At 39.8% G+C, this 21,760-nt stretch overlaps 1 protein-coding gene across 2 annotated transcripts in view; it reads right to left on the reverse strand.

Annotated features, from left to right (window-relative positions):
* PITPNB (phosphatidylinositol transfer protein, beta) overlaps window positions 1–21,760 on the reverse strand; it is a 64,918-nt gene that overhangs the window by 18,946 nt on the left and 24,212 nt on the right. For both annotated transcript variants that reach the window (XM_004690860.2, XM_004690861.2), the window contains exon 8: window positions 1,174–1,251. In XM_004690860.2, coding sequence (XP_004690917.1) covers window positions 1,174–1,251 — 78 coding nt within the window. The remainder of the gene's footprint in view (window positions 1–1,173; window positions 1,252–21,760) is intronic.

Genomic DNA, 21,760 nt, shown 5'->3' on the forward strand with positions numbered 1-21,760 from the left:
GCAGAATAGGCAGATCGACGAAGTACACTGCTGAGGGGAGCAGCGGGCGGGCCAGGAGAGGTCTGCCACGCCGCATGGATCTCCTCCATGGCAGGCGGGACTCGAACTCATGCGAAAGTGGCTTAAGCTTCTCAGTGCTGTGCTTTAACCCGCTGCGCCACCAGGGAGGGCTCTGTTCCTTAATTTTTAAGTGACATCACTTTCTGGGTATTAAAAGTCTATAGTATGGTCATTTATAAACTGAGAATACTGAACTGAACTCTAACTGGAAGACAAATACACAAATAAGGTTAAGTACAAACCATCTCTTACAGAACCAAGCAGACCCATTTTTCATGTCAACTGACATGTAAGATAGTTCACACAACAATTTGACACCCACACAGAACCACTCAATGGATTACTGGTGGAGTTGTAACAGTAGCCCTCTATCTGTACCCAACAGCCAGCACCTAGACATCTTTCATCAATGACCTATGACTAGCTCCAGCACAAACAGATGGATGGGTTATCTAGCAAAATCTTGCTGACGGAAAATCTGCCCTGGGCATGTTTAAGATCTTAAGCTCTTCTTCTTTTGTCAAATTAGTTGTATTATGTATCTTCTTTAAGAGTTTGTCAATCAGTTCAGTGATCTCTTGAGAATGTATAATACTCTATTTAAGTTATAAGAACTTTGCTTTTTTCACTTCCATGAGTCAAGGATGTGTTCTTTACTAGAAAATAACTATTTACTATCCGTATTGTTCTCCAATGTCCTACATTCCCAAAACATAACTACTAAAAGGTTAGGAACATGAGCTTGGGTGAAAATTGCTTAGTTTTTACTAAGACTAAATTTAAAACTCTAAACCTTCATTTAACATGGATTGCTGTACTACTTCAAGTTTCAAAAGAGAATATTTCAATCTCCAAAGACTAACTCAGTTGTCTCTTTTAAGAGTTTTCAGAACAGCATTATGCTGAAAGTGACAGTCTAGCTATGTTCTGTTTGTTAATGTAGCACAGACTTGCTAGCCAAGTGCAACTGACTGTTAAGTCCTTATCGCAAATAAAACTACTTTCGAGCCATTTCTATTTTTCATTTAAACGTCACCAGCTCTTCCAGACTCAGGACCTGTCAAGTGTTCTGCTGCCAAGACTCTGCCTGTCAGAAAGGTCAGCATCCAGTACCTTCCAGTTGGGTCCCAGAGGGCCTCTCTTGGTCTTGACTGACTGGAACAATGCGGGGTCTTCATCAGCTTTGTAGTCCTGCAAAGCAAAACAAAGTCAGAGGCAGAGAAGAAAACCAAAGAAAGTTCTTTAACCTTGCCAGAATGGCTCCCTGCAGCTACTAAAACACATGACAGCAGCTACTAAAACACATGACAGAAACCAATTAAGCTTACTGGCTTTTACAGAAAAGTAAGAAAATGCTTCTATATGATATTTAGATTTTTGGTTTGGTTCCCTTTGCTTTGAACTTTCATCATGCACAACAACTACTTAATGAGAAATAATGCAAATCTCTTTAAAATTAGCAGTCCACCAATGCCTGGCTAACTACTAAAGAGTTACCTCTAAGAACATGTTTCAACAATTTCAGCATTCTGATACACTTCCAATCATGTTAGAAACAAAACACACCCATTGCAGATTTGATAATATCCACAGACGACTAAAGGACCCTAACGCCTACTAGAGAGCAACGACTGCAACTGGAAACACAGATGAAAATTACTGGTCCTGTGGCATGCCCCATCTCTCATCTCTCTGCGCAGACGGTCAGGCCTGTGGTATATGTGCCATTTAGTAGGCCAGCCTCTCCAAACCCTTATTCAGAGCGCCACGGGTAATACCAAACGTGTCTTCCTCACAGAAGAGAGTGTGTACTCATGTCAGCACCTCGTTGTCAAAGGAGGTGAGGGAGAGATTGATGCATCTGTAGTGAAACTACCTTTGTTATATTATACTTTAGGAGAATGACCCTAAAATTTAAGTTTTATGTAAGGTTCTATCATTTGTAAATTCTATTTCTCTTAACACCCTATTTCTTATAGAACGGGAGGAATGAAATGAGTAAATCTTTTAAATCCTATTTGCTTTATAAAAATCCTTTAATTAGCACATACACATATACACAATCTACAGACAGAAACAAGACATTGCTTTTGAAGAGCTGGTGTCCAGATTCAAATAAATACGTTGCAATGGTAACGATAAAAAGAAGTCTGCTGGTCAGCTGAAAATACTACGAAGAGAAGAATCTCTTCATTTTTGAGCCAGAAATACCAGAGGTGCTTCACAGTACTTAGGGAGGGACCACATACTTTGGGAAAACTGCCCAGACAAGTCAAATATGAAAAAACATTGTTGTAGAGATAAGGGCATTGCAAGCACTGAATATACTTCAAATACAATGCAAAGTTCCACAAATCAAAGAATGTAGGTTGAGAAGCAGTCAACCAAGACTGAACAGTTACTCAGTACATCATGTATGTTAATGATTCCTAACTAAATAATATACAGAAGGGAAACTGAGGTTCAGTTAGAAAACAAATTTAAAGAAAGGTAACTGGGTAAACATGGGACCATGAACTCAAAGTCTAAAGGCTGTCTCCTGAGAAGCTTTAAGAAAGCCCAACAATGGGCTAAGTTACAGAAGCAAACAGAGCCAGCCACAATAAACCTTAGTGCTTAGAACCCTGCAGTGTGGTGTGGCCACAGGTATTAGTTCAGTCCGCACCACCCAGGAACAACAAACTGGTGTGTGCCGATGGTAGGGAATCCGACAGCTAGTTATTTCATGTGTCTGGTCACAGTGGCACCAAGTTCAATTACTGATAGCTAACATGAACCCCAATTTAAAGTCACACCCAATTTAGCGTTACACCCTAAGAATTAACAACTTCACGGCTGATGGAGAAAAATCAACTGGTGGTTTCAAGACCTGGATTCCCTGTGAGAAATAAGCTACCACACTAACATAACTAACGGCATACAGCTATAGAACATTTCCTTCTAGGTCAGATGCTTGGAATTAAATAAAACTCTGAGTCAAGCTTACTTTTCTCCAAAATTGGAAATGTCTAACATTATATCAAAAGTCACTTTTGTTACCATTTCCTTCAATCAAGGTCTGTTTCTTGAACTAGAACTTTTATTTCCTTGTAGAAGGGAGCACACAGTAAGTTAACAGGTAGTCCAAAGGAGGTCTGAGGAGTTAAGAAAACCAGCACAAGCCCCTGGCTCTGGCTCCAGAAAGTTAGTCTACTTGACAGAAAGGAGGAGAGGTGGCTGAAAGCACAGGAGTACGAGTTAGCTGCCTACAGAAAAGGGAAAAAAGAATCACAGTCGGAATTGAAACCAACTGCTACCAGTCAAAGTAATGTAATCTTTTAATGAGTATTAAAATAAAAATCTTCTTACAAGCACATTATATGATTACGTTTTAATCATCTATATACAGTGTCCGGAGGCCCATGTAGTGTTTAACAGCCATCCCATCTGAATGAAACAGTTTTCTTTTTGTTAACGAAGTGGGGTGTGACCTTGCCATGGGCATGATGATCAAGTTTGTTTTTTTTTTTTTTAACAAAACTTGTTGTTTTACAAAGTCTGAAATGATATGGAAACAGGCACGAGAAGAATAGTAAATACTACTTTCTTTACTCAAAGAGGTAGTCAATTAGAGGATGGCTCTGTTATTTTATGTATCCTTGAAAAGGAAAACACTCAGTCAATAAAACATGCTGTAATTGGAAGAGAAATCTTGATTCTGAATATATTAAAATGTAAGGGGGGAAGGTGAGGATCTTAGAACTGATGAAATAGTGACTGCAGAACTATTCTACTTCAGTGGATTTTAAATTCACTTCTAAGAGAAAGAACAAAAGCCAGAAAACCAGTATGCACAAGTATCAGTAAGGCCAGAGGGAATAAGGATTGTTCATCAACCAAGAAGTAACAAATTTATGAAAAGTGGGCTTAGTCCAAATTGTGGGCAGTATGAATCATTCTTGTACAGGCAAATTAAGCGAACTGCCCAGGAGATGGGCCAAAGCATGGCTATGGCGGCGGTGAAGGGGAAAATGTGAGTGGATGGACGAGGTAGACTTTTCTGACAATTCTCTTCACCTTCACAGCAGGATGAAACTTCAGGGACTCCCAATAACCTATCTGACATGGTTCAGCTGAAGAACATGGAACTTTTCTACCCCAGACCTCACAAATATATATACTGTTTTAAAAAATGTATTTCTGAGCCTTCATTGTTAGTGCCAGGTGGTTACTGAGATAATTCTTGAGACTGAATTCATAGAATTACAGATTTACAGATACCTGATCCCTGAAGTCTATCCAATGTGCCCCATTTTATAACTGAGGAAACAAATTCAGCAAGGAGATACTGCGACTCATCTACCATCAAGGACTTCAACACAGCCTGCTTGGCCTGTGCCTGGGTTCATAATAACCCCATATAAGAGAGGGCAAAAGGGTGCCCAGCGATAGCAGGTAGTAAAACACATTTCAAAACAACATGAAGCACTGGCACAGAGGCACAAAGCAGATTTTCCTATAAGGCACAAGTGTGTGCCTATAACATCGCCAAAGCTAAGTCTTCCCTCTGCCTTTTTCTCTTGAATACAAAGCAGCAAACATTACAGATATACTGAAAATATAACAAAATCCAATTATTAACAATAGCACCTTCCCCTTGACAGATGAGAATAATGCATCTTGTCAAAACCAAGGAATTTTGGGGCTTTTGTATGTTAGTTTGAATACGTAAATGTTTAATCAGTTGAATTAAACAGCAAGATATTAAAAAGCAGGAAGCAGGTGTAGTTTTAACAACCTCAGTTTGTATTTCTGTAACAACCATTTAATTTTTGAACAGTATCTTCTTTACTACAATTTTATTGTGGGACATCTAGTTTTGTCTTTCTGTATTTGAAAACTGGCCGACTTATATCCATATCACAATGAACAAATATATTCCTTCATGTATGACAGTTTCAGCATACAGAATGCAACCTCAGCTACCAATTATAGCTGCAAATGAGCAATAGTGTGGAATGAGACAGCCTGCTGGCTTTGTTAGTATTCTGTCTCCTTTGGGATCCCATGGGGAAAGGGGAGGCTCTGATGAAGAGAAGCCCTTGGCTCATGGTTTATTGTGCTTGCCACCAGCTGCAGACTTCTCATCTCATTAGTTCTTTTAGAATACTGTGGGTGAAGACAGCTGTAGCCTACTTGAGTCTTCAGCTCCTGGGTATTCTGAAGGCTGAATTTGCTATGCACTTTCTGTAATCCTTGGGAAAAAATGAAAGCAAATTCATTCTGCCAAGGAAATGTATTTTTAAAATGAGTTTTAAAATCATGTTTAAAGGTAGAAAAATCTTATTGCTAAGGTGCATTGTGTTTAAAATTTTTTATGATCAAATTTTAATTATCTGTATAATGCCCAGAGGCCTGGCCAGGATAAGGGCTTAGTAAAACCATCATTATCAAGTTAGGTGTAATGTCCCTAGACAATGCTCACTCCACCAATACTGGTGCTGGAACAACAGAAAAACACAATGGTATCAGCATAAGGTAGATTTGGATTAGGTTAATACAACTCTATTTAATTGAAAACTCCTATCTAAGTGAAAAAAGGAGGCAAGTCAAAGTCAAGACACCCTTTGGAGAACAAATACAATATAATATGGTAAATAAATGGATTACAGAGTCTCCATGCTGGAGCCACAGAATACATTCATTAAATTCTTATAAATAACTGTTTTCTGTCACTGGAATACAAAAGTTGTACTACCTCTTGGGTGTACATCTGTTACTCACTACAGCTCTCAATAGAAACTCTCAACAGAAAGCAGATTCATTTTGAAGACAAAGAATATTAGCTTTATGAATCTTTCGGTGTTGTGGCTGGTCCCCAAAACATAAGCACAATATCTGTGCTGAGCCAACTTAAATGTCCTTGAGCTCAGATTTAACTCATGATTATGAATGGGGCAGTGAGTGGAGCGTGGGGGTGAGGAAGGCTGGTAGACGTCTGACAGCTTGTGGAAAAATCAAGATGAGCTCCAGATACCAAAAACTGTTTAAAGCAGCCTGCAGGCTTACCACAGGTGGGGCTAAACGTAAGCCAAGGAAAGGAGTGCCTAGAACTACAAGCACCAGCAATCCTCAATACCTGCTAGGAAAGATCAACACCAACCCCCTCCCCCACCAAAGAAACAATTCCACAGAGTAAATACAAAAACTTGAGAGAGATACTAGGGTCCTGAAGCCTGCTGTGAAATGCTTTCCTTTAGCATAAGATGATTAATTAGGTGTCTATTCAAACAGCTCAAGGATAATCACTAAGTTTACAATGCACAGAGTACTGCTGCTCAACTTAGCAAAGCTCATTTCCTTTAATCACAGCCTAAAAATAAAGACCAGGATGGGGGAGAGGAGGCTGAATTAAGTATGAAGATAAATAATATCATTATTAGCTAGGCCGGTATTGTTCAGTATTGTGCACTTAGAAAACAATGAGCTACTGGATCCTAACACTGTGGCACAGAGTGCCTAAAGGAGTTGACAAAATTCAGGCAAGACTGCAAATGGGAAGTCTATTAAAAAAAAAAAAAAAAGTTAGCATAAAATTTCACAGTAGCAAGTTCACAGAGGTATAAAGAGAAATAACATTTACTAACTTGTTTTAAAAACTCATTTCAACAATTACTTTCAAATAAGCAGCTTTCTTTCCTCTTTTTAATTACATCTCTCCAGTGACTCCTCACCCTTTCAGGTTCCCACAGAGTACTATTAATATAGTATAAGTAAATCTCATTAATTCAGGCCCTACCACCTTGGAATTCATAATAATTCGGACAGAGGCTGGACTGAAGTTTATCTTTGCATGATCTATGAAAAAAAGATTTGCTACACAAATTAATAGAGTAACAAGATCTCAGGAGGGCTGTTTAAACAGTTCAGAAGTGTTTTAGAGCAATTCAGAAGCATTCATTTGCATATAATTATTATGCTAATTACAAATCATTCTTATCTATTCATTAAAGCAGATTCCCAAAGGACCACTAATTGTCAATAACTTGTTGGCCTAGTTTCTGTTACTGAATGTACCTCAGAGGAACAAAACTGCATTAAAAAATATTCTCCAATTCAGCCCTCTCATTAATCCTTACTGGCTTTTCTATCAATGAATCCTAAAACCTAAATTTTTAAACAACAGCACTGAGACCAGAAAATACAGTCATACCTACAACATACCCAAAGAGAACACATTTTTGTGATCTTTTTAATCTCAGAGACCCTGCACAGACAACTGAGGTGAAATGTGAAAGGAAAGGAAGTGTCCAGAGCTCTAAATGGTGGCCACAGCCCAGAGAGCACAAACTAATGCCTCTTTCTAGTCTTTCTCATCTTATCATCCAACCCACAGCCAGAGACTGGCAGACACTATCCTGCTCATGAAAGCAGACCCCCAAAAACCTTTAGAAGGTTACAAAATGAGAAAAAGAAAGAAATCAGAATTTCAGGTTAGAAAAGAAGTTAGCAACTAAGAAACAACAGACTTCAAATCCTACACACAAAAGGGAAACTAAATACTGGGTTTTTCCCCCCCAGGTAGATATGCAGGTGAGGTGGTGATGGACCCAAGGAAAACAGAGGTTCTAGGTTTCCTACCCCACCCAGAAGGAGAGTGTAGCTGAGCAAAGAGAGGACTCTGGAGAAGAGTCTGAAGAAGGAAGCAGGATGGAGCCAGGAGGAGACCTGAGATAGGCACAGGGAACAGACACAAGTGAAGAAACCGTGCTTGCTTCTTGGTCCTGGACTGACTGAAACAGTTGTGGTGAGAGACCCCTAGGGAGGTTCACTACAGCACTGTTTATCTTGATTTTGATTGTGCTCTTTTCCTCCCAGACTTGTCTGGCCATGTCTGACTCTTTTCTATGGGTCTCAGCCAGAGGTTGCTTTGGTCTTATGGAGGGCTGTCAGGCCTTGCTTTGGGCCAAACCCTTTTGGGTAGATGGGTAACTTCAGGTGTTTGATTTAGAAACTATATTCTTTGTCTTTTCTGTACTACACATTAATTTTATTAAAGTTCCTTTCCATTAAAGCTCTTATATTTTGTCTTGATGCGGCAGATGGCAGAACCTATTCAGAGCAAGCAGATTTGGGGGTTCGGGGTGCCCATATGTAACAAGGCCTATGGGAGTTAGGGGAGAACTGAGGGTTCCTGACAGCCTAGGGCTGGTGGGCTACTCCTCACCCTCCTCTTTCGTAAATGGGCTACCTGTGTAGCACAAATACACAATGTATTTACTATTACAGTAGCATTAGTATAGATAATAGGTTTTGTTCATCTATTTTGTTGAAATTGATTGTTGTTAAACATTACATACTTAAAAAATTAAACAGCATATACCTGAAACCTAAGTTGTAAGTTCAGTCAAGTTTAAAGAGAATTGTATTTATTTCCTTAAATAAATACAAATATAAATACAATAAATAAATAAATTCTTCTTCCTTAAATACAAAACCAAATCTCTTAAATGAAAAAGGTACATGGGGGAGGGGGAGGGCAAGAGGAAGGGGGTGGGGGGAAGCAGGATAATGAAAATTCAGTGTGAATCCCTTCCAGTAAAATGTCCATGTTGGTTCATGGTTTGGCCTTCAGACCCATCTGCTCCCAAGTCCTAGGACCCCATTTAACCCATCAACACTAATCTAACACTAAACAGGAAATAACTGCTGAAAAAAGTAAACATCTTTTTTTTCTTTAAAATCAAGAGCAAAGTCCAATTAAGTAGCATTACTCCTGCTATATATATTTTAAGTTCATTTATTTATGCATACAGAGCTGGGGTACAACGGCCACACGTGCAGGATTCACCAGAGACAGAGTGGGGAGTAGAACAGACAGACTGACGAAGCACACTGCTGAGAGGAGCAGCAGGTGGGTCAGCAAAGGTCTGCCAGGCTATGTGGGTCACCTCCAGGGCAGGGATCTAACTCATGTGGAAATGGCTTTAGCTTCTCAGTGCTGTGCTTTAACCCGCTGCGCCACCAGGAAGGGCCCTATTCCTGCTATTTTTGAAGAACTTATGTACAGGACCAAATTCATCCTCCCATTTAACCCTCAAAACTTGTAATAAAGGCACCATCTCCACAAGGGGTGGGAAGTGGAAGTGGAAACCCTTGCCACCTGGCTAAGGAAGGTGCTGAGCAGCTGAACGGGGACTCAGATGCTGTTCCCTGGACACCCAGGCCAAGGAGGACATTTTACTAAAAACTGTGAGATTTATATTTGGTCATTTGGTAAGACTCAAGTACCTGAAGGGGTCTTCGCTCCCTTCTCCACCTTGAGAATCTTAAGGTTTTCCATTATTGAAAAGGAACTTTTTATAATGAGTATACATTAAAGTTTCAATTTGGAGGTGTTTAATTTCTTTAAATATCTGCCAATAGGCCACTAAAAAAAAAAACATTTTCTAACTCCTACCAGAGAATTTTTTCTTACCTAGAAACTAGAGATTCTACTTAATACCTCACCAACTGCACCACTCTCCCTTTTAAAATATGGAAGACCCTCCCCGGTGGCACAAGTGGTTAAGCCTCAGCACTATCAGGTTATTGCCAGCAGCTACAGCATGAGTTTGATCCCCATCCCAGGTGGCCAGAGAGCCAAACCACCTGGCCCAGCAGACCTCTCCTGTCTTGTCTGATGCTCCCGTCAGCAGCATATGTCAATAGATCTGCCTGTTCTGCTCCCCACTCTGTCTCTGGTAAAGCTCTCACACCCTGCACCTCTGGCCTACACCCCAGTTTACATATGCATAAATAAATGATAAATCTTAAAAAAAAAAAAACATGGAAAAGAATTAGAAATAAACACAAAACTAATAAGGAGTTCCAGTGAAAAGCATTTTGTGCAAAATATGCCTGGACATGCAGATTTGTAAGAGAAATTTAAAATCTGCTGAGATTTAAGCAAGCAAGAAATAAGCAATATGTTGTTTTCCCACAAGAGGGCACTGCCATCCAACTATGCCTTGAAGTATATGGGACAGTCTCTAAATTCACTACTAGATGTAAATCTTTTGAGTGTTCAGAAAGTACTTGACCATGTAAGGCAGCAAAGTGGGAAACATTTTTTATATTTCTTTTTAATAGGAACCATGCTTACATTTATTTTTATCTCCTCTGAGTATGGGGACAAATTTATAACTCACTACAAAAGGAATCATGACAATAGTTTGCTTCACAGCATAGCAAAGGTGGTATTATTATATGTGAATCTGAAAAGTTGACACTCCTTGAGTGAAGGTCAAAAAAAATCACTGCTACCTCAAAACCTGTGTTTTTCACTTGAGTTCAAAGAGACGACTTAACTGCAAGACGACTTAATTGCAATTCTCATAGCTCAGTAAGAGTTTTTGGGACTTTCTCGCACATAAACTTTTAAAACAGAAATGAATGTCTAGGTTCATTTTAATGGCAAAAGGAAGAGGAACTCAACTAGCTCAAGTGTCTGCTCACACCAAAATGAACAAAGAAGAATTTGGCAACTACAGGCTCTCCTCAAACTTGCTGGATTTCAGCCATAGACTTAATAAACAAAAGCTCTTTTCAGGGCTACAGAACTGGGTAGCCACTGCACAGCTCTGGGAAGCAGAAAGCCCTTCTTAGGAAGTAAGAGGCAACAGTTGGAGCAAAAGTAACATCTCAAATGCTGGATAATGAAAGCTGTCTGAGGGACAACTCAGAGCAATGGGGTGCAATGGCCATTTTAGGCCTTCACCAGAAGGTTCATTAGGGAAATGTACTAGGTTTAAAAAGATGTCATTTTGTAGTTCAGAAGTCGACAAATAGTAACAATTTCATATGTTCTCATTAATACTTAACTGCTTCCAGCTACATTTCAGATTTTTAATTAAAAAACCTTAAGGATTATGGGCCCTCCCTGGTGGCGCAGCGGGTTAAAGCACAGCACTGAGAATCTAAAGCCACGTCTGCATGAGTTTGATCCCCGCCTGTCCCGGAGGTGACCACATGGTGTGGCAGACCTCTCCTGACCTGCCTGCTGCTCCCCTCAGCAATGTACTTCGTAGATCTGCCTGTTCTGTTTCCCACTCTGTCTCTGGTGAAGCCTCTCACCGCCCCTGAGCCTCTGGCCTGTACCCCAGTTCTGTATGCACAAATAAATAAATCTTAAAAAAAAAAAAATCTTAAGGATTATTTAGAAAGCGCATTTTATCATTCTTTTATTTCTTTAAAATTCTAAATTTTTTCCTAAGTGCAGTGCAGTAAATCATGCTACCAAGACTATTCAAATATATAGTGTCTGGACACTGTCCCCAGATTGTATGCTCAAAAGATATACTCAAATTCTTCTTACTACACAAGAAACAAGCACTGCTTAAGGTGTAACTAAAATTTAACATGCCTAAGTACATTAGTCAAGTTCCATCAGTTTTTAAAGGTATACTCTTAAGAAAAACTATCTTTTAAAAAAGCAGTAACTTCGGCCCTCCCTGGTGGCACAGCGGGTTAAAGTACAGCATTGAGAAACTAAAGACACTCCCCATGAGTTCGATTCCCGTCTGCCCCAGAGGTGACCACATGGTGTGGCAGACCTCTCCTGGCACGCCAGACCTCTCCTGGCCCGCCTGCTGCTCCCCTCAACAGTGTACTTCGTAGATCTGCCTGTTCTGCTCCCTACTCTCTCTCTGGTGAAGCCTCTCACCGCCCCTGAGGCTCTGGCCTGTACCCCAGTTCCGTATGTACAAATATAATGAATCTTAAAAAAAAAAAAAAAAAAAGCAGTAACTTCAAAACAGCCCCATTCGAGGTATAAATCCATTAGAAAGTGTCATATTTTTCAACATTCAAATAAAAGAATGGCCATTCAAATTGAAAACACATAAATGCATGAGAAGTCAAGTCTTAATTGTTTATTTTCAAAGGCAACCAGAATTTCAGAAAGGTACAGCTTAATGTGCACCTGGTCTCAACTGTTGCGAGCCACTGTTCTGCCTACCAAAACACAGTAAATGGATCATAACCAAAGAACAAATCAATGGTCAATACTGGAGAGAACAAGTAAAAACACCACAAAACTTAAAAAGCCAATTCACTTTCACTGACATCACTTCTTAAAAGGATTACCATGGAACTTCTACACACTGCTCAGGCAAGCAGTTTATTTTTTGGCAGTAAGAACCTTAACAAGTATTTTATTAATGGGTACAGGAACACCAGAGTGCTCAAGTCCTCCACCTCGCTCACAACCTCATACTCCTTTTAACACAACCAGGTTTACCAAACATGGAAACAGCTTCTCTCAGATGCAGAAAACATTCTTTGTCTTTACTAGGGCAGGGACTTCTAGACTACAGCCCACCATTGTCTTCCATTGTCTTTTGATAGGCAATTAAAAAAGCAGAAGCTCTTTATTTTACTAAAGCACCAAGCTCCAAACCTCCCAGCTTTTTTTTTTTTTTCCTCCCAGCTTTTATCAGCCTTTGAACCCCTAGGTGGTCACCCCCAGAAGCCTAGCACTGGTGTGTGTCAGTTTTGAGAAAAAAGGCAGGGGTGGGAGGGTGGGAAGGGGGGTAGGGAGCAGCACCTTTACACTACACAAGCAACAGTTGGAACAAACTTAACTCTAAGCGATTTAGAAACATTTTAACATTGTTCACTGATTGGGAATCTTGTTCTCTCACAGACAGATACAATTTTTCCTTTATCTGTGAATATACTTACATATAGCAAATATCAAATTCCAATAAATAAGTGTTCAATAGATGAGGAGATATGAGCGCTGCTTTCAAGTGCCTGCACCAAAGACATCTTAGGGCCTCCAATATTTTTATTCTACTACACAAATTTAAGTTTCAAAATATGCATGTACTTCTCTAGTCCTGCAGGGAGGTTATCAACGAGGTGATCACCGGTTAAAAAACTATTATTTCAGGGTAGTTTAGATGGACAGTTGAGCAGGTGGATGTTTGTTTAAAATACATTAAGAATCCTCTTAATACTACAAAGGAAGGAACAGCATCTGGTGAAAAGATGCTGTAGAAAGACAAAAATATATCAAGAGCTCTGTGTTTGAGTCCTGGCTCCACTTCCACTAGTCATGTGGCTGAAGAAGTCACAGCACTTTGCTAGACTCAAATTCGGTAACAGCAAAAATAAAAGTTGGAGTGAACGTTGTTGGACCTTGGCTTTCAAGTCAGATACCTTCTGCTTTAAAAAATCCTACAAAGGTTCCAGCTCTACAGTCCTCCCCATTCGTAGTGTACAAGAGCAATTCACAATTATCACTTGAAGAACTGGACAGAGGTGCTGAACCCGAGATTCTGAACGGGGAAGGCTCTAAGAAGGCTTTTCCATAACTTGCTCAAGGGCAGATCTTGCTTGCAGGAAAAAGGGGTTCGAGTAATTTCACTTGAATGTTAGCTTAGGAGTTAGCCACAATGCTCCCTACAAGGTCTCAGGGACTCCAAAAGAATCTCTTTTTCACAATGCTCAGGAAAATAGAAACTAGTGTACAGATCCAGCTCACAACTGGGATTCACACACATATTATAATCTGCTTCCTTGCCATGGCAGAGATGTACTCCTCTGAAGGAGACCTAATATGGAGAATAAGGCCCTCCCTGGTGGCGCAGGGGGTTAAAGCACAGCACTAAGAAGCTAAAGCCACTTATGCATGAGTTCGATTCCCGCCTGCCCTGGAGGTGACCACATGATGCGGCAGACCTCTCCTGACCCGCCCGCTGCTCCCCTCAGCAGTGTACTTCGTCAATCTGCCTGTTCTGTTCCCCGCTCTGTCTCTGGTGAAGCCTCTCGCCGCCCCTGAGCCTCTGGCCCGTTCTGTATGTACAAATAAATAAATCTTCTAAAAAAATATATATATGGAGGATAAGGCTGAGTGTGAACTGAGCAGAAGTGACTCCAGGAACCATGACGGAGACTAAACATTATCAGCAGCTCCATCTTTCCACTTGCAAAAGCCTGGGTCCCCTAGAGTTTAAAGGAAAGACTGGTGGCTGGTGAGTAGCTAACTTGCTCCTGGAGCTCACTCACCTGAAGAGCGGCTCGGAAATGCCCAGCTGTACAGAAGAGGGGCAAAGAATTCAGAGTCCAGAGGTGAGGTAGTGACAAACCAAAATCCTACCATATTGTTTATGTGAGGGCAGGCATCACAGCTGCAGCCTGCTGGGTTCATGCTGTGAGATCCCTCTCCTGATCTCTCCTCCAGGAGTGATTTGCAAATGGGGAAAGAGACAGGGAAAAAGGGGTGGAGATTCTGCGTAAATATGATACAGCATTATACTCATAGGCAGGTATGGATGAGGGGCATGTGTGGGACAACTAGGTTAAAGGGTAAAAAGGGTAAAAAGGAGGAAGTGGCATGAATGAAATTTGTGTTTTAGTTTAAAAATACAAGTTTACTGGGTCACTCATATTAAAAGCCCCTCCAAGTCTGCCAGGAAGCCCCCATGAAGGACCCTATCTATCAAAGCACCCACCTTGCACACCCCATCTGTGACTCAGAAACGATACAGCAAGAACCATGGTTTCTTGATGATGGCTCTCCCTTTAAGGAATACCATCTTCAGTGAAACAACACTATACTCACGAAACTGGGAACTTTTGGTTTCAAAATGCCTTCTTTGGAAAAACTTTTTCACCACAAATTAATATACACTGACATGGTGAATCACGAGGAAAATAAAATTCATACCCTTTTTAAGTTCACCACATTTTAATATGGAACAGATCTGTATTTTAAAACTGTATCTCTCAAACAATATTTTGTATCTCTCAAACAATATTACGTATCATTAATATTTGCTTACAACTGATATTTAGAAAAGTTAGATGTTAAACTATTCTTTTTAGACCTTCAGATTTAAAATTTTTGATTTAAACACTATTCCTACTTTAAAAAAATTTCAATATTTTAATAAAGTTCCACAGTATGTACTACAGAGGAAGCATATACTATAGAAGACTGATACAATCCTTTCTGGTTACCCATAAATACCTAAAAATATGGTTCCAATTTCTTTCTTTTCTTTTTTTAAACTGTGCTCATTTTCTTTCAAATTACTTCCAAAAACGAAGGTTTCTCTGATGTTAATCGTGTGTACACTTCGGCTTACACTTTAAAGAGTCTTCCTCTCCTGGGAAGTGACTTTTGTATACAAATCATGGAAAGCTACTTAGACAAAGTGCTGGAGATGATTAAAAGCGGCCAGATTCAAATTTATACCTTAAAAAAAAAGCAAAAGCAGATGTCAACTGACTCATTTGTATATATTTTGGAAATGAGTTGAAGATAGGCATGTGGATTTCATCAAGATACTTAAAGAATTCTCAACTTTAGAAATTAAAAAACTTTAAAACTTATATGCTGGTGTTTTACACTTTGACTCATACTACAATTTGCTTTTAACTAAAAACATTTTTTAATATGACAGAAAGGCTTTGCTCATTTAGAAACTCAATTTTTAGAATTAAAAGTACATGATATATACTTCATCTAGGTTCAATAAAGAAGAAATAAACTAAGGTTTAGTCTATTTAATATTTGTTTGATAAAAATCACTCTTTAGGGCTCTCCCTGGTGGCGCAGCGGGTTAAAGCACAACACTGAGAGGCTGAAGCCACTTCAGCATGAGTTCAATCCCCAGCCCCAGAGGTGACCCACATGGGGTGGCAGACCTTTCCTGACCCGCCCGCTGCTCCCCCCATCGATTGGCCTGTTCTGCTTCCCCACTCAGTCTCTGGTGAATTCTCTCACGGTCCCAGCACCTCTGACCTGTACCCTAGTTCTTTATGCACAAATAAATAAATCTTTTAAAAAAAAATCACTCTTTAAAAAGCTACAAGAAACTGGTATAAATGGAAAGAAATTGGACACAAATAAATGGAAGAAGACTCATGTTCACGGAGTGGTAGAAATAATAGCATTAAAATGTCACACTGCCAAAAGTCATCTATAGATTCAGCGCAGTCTCTATCAAGATTCCAATAGTATTTTTTTTTAACAGAGCAGAAAAAACACTCCAAATATTTATATGGAATCACAACAGACCACAGAACCACAACAGGATGGTATTGGTATCAAGACAAATCAAAAGAACAGAACTGAGAGCCCAGATATAAACGCCAGGATACAGTCAGCTAGTGTGTGACAAAGGAGTCAAAAATACTCAATGAAGACAGTTTCTCCAATAAATGGCTCATATGAAAAATAATGAAATGGAATCATATCTTAAACCATTCAAAAAATTAACTTAAAGGACAGTAAATTAAATGTAAAGCCTTAAAGTATTAAAAAAACCTAGAAAAAAATAAAAACAACCTCCTTACTCATGACCTTGGTAACAACTTTTGAGTAAGGCAAAGAACCACCAACAAAATAAAAAGTATACAAACAAAAAGCTTTTGCACAGCCAAAGAAATCATCTAAAAATGAAAGCATGGGTAAAAAAATTTGCTAACCATTTATCTGATATAAAAGGTTAATACCTCAAAGAATTCAGAAATTCAAAAGTGAAAAAAATATATATAACCCAATTGAAAAAGAGGTAAAAGGACCTAAAAAGACACTCTCCAAAGAAGATATAAGAAATGTTAACAAATACATGAAAAATGGTCAGCATCACTAGTCATTAGGAAATGCAAATTAAAACTACAATGAGTTGTTATCTAAAGCCTGTTAGAATGACCATTATTAAAAAGGTAAGAAATACCAAATGCTGGCTTGGATACAGAGGAAACAGAACTTTTGCAAAGCATTTTTGGAGCTACAAATTGGTACTCACTGTGGAAAACATGGAACAATAACAGAACTACCAGCAACCCACTCCTGGGAAAACACTTCAAGAAAGATAGCTGCATCTCCATGTTCCTAAATAGTGCCTTTATTACGACAATCCAGACACATGGATATAATCCATATATAACCATAACAATATACGGATATAATCTAAGTGATGATCAATGGATGTATGAATAAAGAACTTGTGGTATCTACAAATGAGCAATGGAATATTATGTAGGTAAAAAAGGTAATCCTATCATCTGCAACAACATGGACAGATACTGAAGGCATTATATGCGAAGTGTAACAAATCATATCAAGAAAGACAAATAGGCCCTCCCTGGTGGCGCAGGGGGTTAAAGCACAGCACTGAGAGGCTAAAGCCACTTCCACATGAGTTCGATCCCCACCTGCCCCGGAGGTGACCACATGGCGCGGCAGACCTCTCCTGACCTGCCCGCTGCTCCCCTCAGCAGTGTACTTCGTAGATCTGCCTGTTCTGCTCCCCACTCTGTCTCTCGCCGCCCCTGAGCCTCTGGCCTGTACCTCAGTTCTCTATGAACAAATAAATCAATCTTAAAAAAAAAAAAAAAAAAAGAAAAATACTGCATGATCTGACACTTATATGGGGAATCTGAAAAACAAAACACTCTCCCCCATACCCCACACTAACTTACAGGAAGAGACCAGAGGCAGAGGATGGGAATAATGGAAACTGGAGAATGGTGTTAAATAAGGTACAAACTTCCAGTTATAGCTAAATACTAGAGATGTATAGGAAGGCTATAACTAACAATGCTGAGTGATAATAAAGTTTTCTCTTCACTCCTCCAAACCTTTATTGAAAAGTTCATTCCATGCCAGGCACTCAGCAGCTAGCTAGATCTTAGAAACAAAAATAATGAGAAAAGCACAGTCTTGTCCTTACAGGCAATCTAAGGCTTTTCGTGAATGGTACTTGGGTTAGATTTGAAAGAGGAGAGGGGACAGGCAGGTGTGGGGGAGAGGTGGAATGTTTTGCTAGAACAACATAGTATACTCAGAGCCAGCAGAAGGTGCCTTCCTTCTTAGAGGGCACAATACATCAGCGTTACACTAGAATGCCTCTTCTTTTCCCTGCAACAGGAAATCTGTTTTATATGGTAGACAAAAGAAACGGGGTAGGGACATTTAAGAAAAGAATTCCAAACTGCTCTACTTACTTCATTAAGCAATGATGTACCTAACAGAACATCACAGAGAACAGTATCTATAGTAACGGTCCTAGACAGACCTCCAGTGGATCACACTGACATATTTTTACAATAAATCCTTGGTCCCAGAGTTATTGTGACAATGCCAGTCTTAGATTATGTAAATATGTCAAAGTAGTTACCCAGTACTGAATAGTTACAAAGTAGATCTAATCACATAGTGGTATATGAGGCATCTGACACCAGAAAGCCCACATGGAGTTAAACCCTAAGAGTTACCAAGACACTTTGAATTAAAGTGTTTGGTACTGTTTTAAATCTACCTGCAGTAACAGAAACCCCCCACCAGGTGGAGTTAAGTGATTCAAGTTTCACTTTTACGTTCTTGGTTTTTTAAATTTCCCAGTTATTTCACATTTGTCTCGATTCTGCAGAAGACCTGGTTACTTCTTGAAAATACTAATGTAACTGCTTTTATTTATTTTAAAGTAGTTAATATACAGGAAAGAAATACAATCACTCAAGAAAAAACAGATCATTAAAAATAAGATGAGTATCCATGAATCAGACTGAAACTAAAACCTATGTTTAGGTGCCACATCTGAAATTTGGAGGAACATACCTTCACAAAAGTCTCCCTAATGAAACTGACTTGTTGGTCCATTCATGGTTACCAAGCTCCAAAATCTAGACACTCCAATCTTTGAAGCGCAAGTTTTAGATACTAAAAACTAACTTTTGGTACGACAGACACATTCTAAGATGACCCGTGCACCCTATGAGTCACAGTTTTATGTATCTCCACCACTGTGTGAAGGTGGAGCATGTGACTGGTGTCTACTCAACAGACTATGGCAAAGTGACACAGGGTCATTGCACTGACTTGGTTATATTACGTGGCCACTGAACTTGTGATTTGTTATGCAGCAACAGGTAACAACGAAAACAGACATCCCCAGTCCGTTGTATACATCTTGACTCTTCCACTGCATCAAACTTCCAGCCACTCAGTTCCTTGTTTTTGAAGGATCTGCTCAGTGGTTCTCCTTACCTGAGGATCTTTCCTGACTCACAGCAGATGTATACTACCAAACCCTGTATGTACACTATAATTTCTCCCCCCATACACACTTATATAAAGTTTAACTTTTAAATTAGGCATAATAAGAAATTACCAATAGCTAATAAAAATAACTTATTATATTTATATAATACAATTATATCTATAGACTTCAAGAAAAGTCTCTGTGGTCTCTCTCAAGCATTCAGTTGTACACAGTATTTTCAGGGCATGGCTGACAGTGGGTAACTAAACCACAAAAAAATGAAGCCTTGGAGAAGAGGGAATTAACTGTCGTACTAGCATCTTATGCATGCTCTGTGACCACAAGCAAACATATGCTAATAGATGTATTTTCCTTCTTTTCAAAATACAACAGATGGAAGCATATTACTCATACTCTTTCTTATCAGTACAACTAGGGCTCCCTCCCTTTTTATGACTATATAGAACTTCATTGCACAGGTGGAGCCAAAATGTTTTTAACTAGTTTCCCATTGACAGAGAAACATTTAGATGTCCCAGTGTTTCTAATCTCAGGTTAATAAAATTGTCACTCCAAACTGAACAGGATCAATTGCTACAAGTGTAATTCTGCTAGTTCTAAGTGCATGTACACTTGGAATTCTGCTTACGCAAGTTACAGCTATTTACACTCCCACAGGCAATGCATGCGTCTGTTTCCTCACTCCTCACCAACCCAGACTCAAGGGATACTCACATTATCCTCAAGTTCACCAGGTTCACTCACCAAATATTTATGATGTACCCTCCCTGAAAAGGGGAGGGATTCATGAGCACACAGACACAGCATGAAATGAGCTGAAATTCAGCAGTGGGAAAGAATGATTACAACATCGGGGAAATCTCCCTGAGAGAAGTGGAATCTGACCTATATCCTCAAGTACACAGAGGCGTCGAACAGGGAGGAAGGTGTCCCAGAGAGGGGAGGCCAAAATAAGCTGTATGCTGGGACAGAGAAGCAGAGGACACGGTAAGTGGCAGATCAGTTTAAAAAGAGGTTATTACACTCCAGTGTCAGCCTGAAGAATAACAAAGCAAGGCCTTCGCTCAGAAGAAAACAAGAGCCAGTAGAAACAACACTAGATTGAAAGTTAGAATTTCTACCATGACATTGGCTAACTGATCTTGAGAAAAACTAGTTATCTTGACTTCAGTCTCATCACAGTACACACACACACACACACACACACACACACACACACACAGACAGACACACACAAAGGGGAGGTTAGCCCAGAAACCAGACTTTTTGCAGCTCTGAAACAATGTGTTCAAAGCAAGTGTTACAATGAAGCCCTGCAGGTAAGCAAAAATATGCTGGGAGAGGGGGACAAAAGCAACTCATCAGTCCCATGTTCTAGTCATTCCAACTATCTTGAGTGAGTTTCCAAGAAACTCTTTACATTATGCAAAAGCAGTTTAAAAGCAGTAAGAATGGATAGCAAAGGACCCCTTCAACTTTAAAAAGTATTTCAACTTTCCCATCAGTGATTACTTTCACTGTTTGCCTACAATCCATTCCCCCAACGTGCATTCACTAAGTATCTACCATATCTTAAGCATTTTAATTAAAACTAGGGAGCCTTCCCTCTGAGGTTCAATTTCTATTTGGAAGGGAAAGAAAAAAAAATTTGATAATATGCCAGAAAAAATGGTTAAAAGAGAAAGTGACTGCTCCATCAAACCCATCTCTACTCATCTTTGCATCACACTCTTCATCCTGTCTTCTCATATTTTCATCCTCACAGATCATTTGTTCTTTTCTCTGAAACCCTGCAGCACTTTGCAGCATGTGTAAGTTTCTGCCATTTGCTAACTGTTTCACTGTACGATTATGCACCACCACCTAATGATTTCTGGTCAACAATGAATGATTTACACAGTGGGTGTCCCTCCAGCCAGCCCAGGTGTGCACCTAAGTTTGTAGAGTGCACTTTGTGAGGTTCACATAAGGAAATCACTCAACCACAGAATGTATCTTCACTGTTAAGAGATACATGTACTGGGCTTTTTTTTCCACCCAAGTAGTAAATAATTCTTAAGGTTGCCATACCAAAGGCAGACAGTTCTTGCAGGGCCACCCTGTCTGTACAGACTGAGCAGGCACTGGTACCTGCTGACTGCTGTAACATGGCCATTTTAGAACTGCAAATGCATTCTTCAAGCTTTCTTCTTTGCAATGTTATGGACTAGAACTTTTAAGGAACATACAAGAATTGTATGAATAAATTAGCTCAACAGAAATCTACAATGGATCTGGGAAGAAGTAGGATGGCCAGGTGGTACATGTGTTTGTAAAGAAAACTAATCCTAACACAAACATTAGCTAGTCAAGCCTAAGTAGATGGGGTGGAACCTAAAGGGCAAATGCTGGCACAACCACCTGTGCCAGCAGAGTGGACGATGAGGATGTACAGAAGGAAAGGGCAGACCTAGAGTGACTGACCCACTAGGCCTCTTGCCTATCTCCTTGTGGAATGTGTGTCAGGGCCACGACCCTGGCCCCCCACCCCTCTACAGTTTAGCGTGCTACTCCTATCAGGCCTCGGCTTAAAAGCCACTAAGGGCTCCACTACCTCCTCCTGCAGAGTTCCCTTATCCCTTTTACAGTAGGAAAATATACACGTTGTGGTTGCCTTTTCA

This window comes from Condylura cristata, unplaced genomic scaffold (assembly GCF_000260355.1).
Source record: "Condylura cristata isolate star-nosed mole 26May11 unplaced genomic scaffold, ConCri1.0 scaffold00029, whole genome shotgun sequence".
In the NCBI taxonomy this organism is placed as follows: domain Eukaryota; kingdom Metazoa; phylum Chordata; class Mammalia; order Eulipotyphla; family Talpidae; genus Condylura; species Condylura cristata.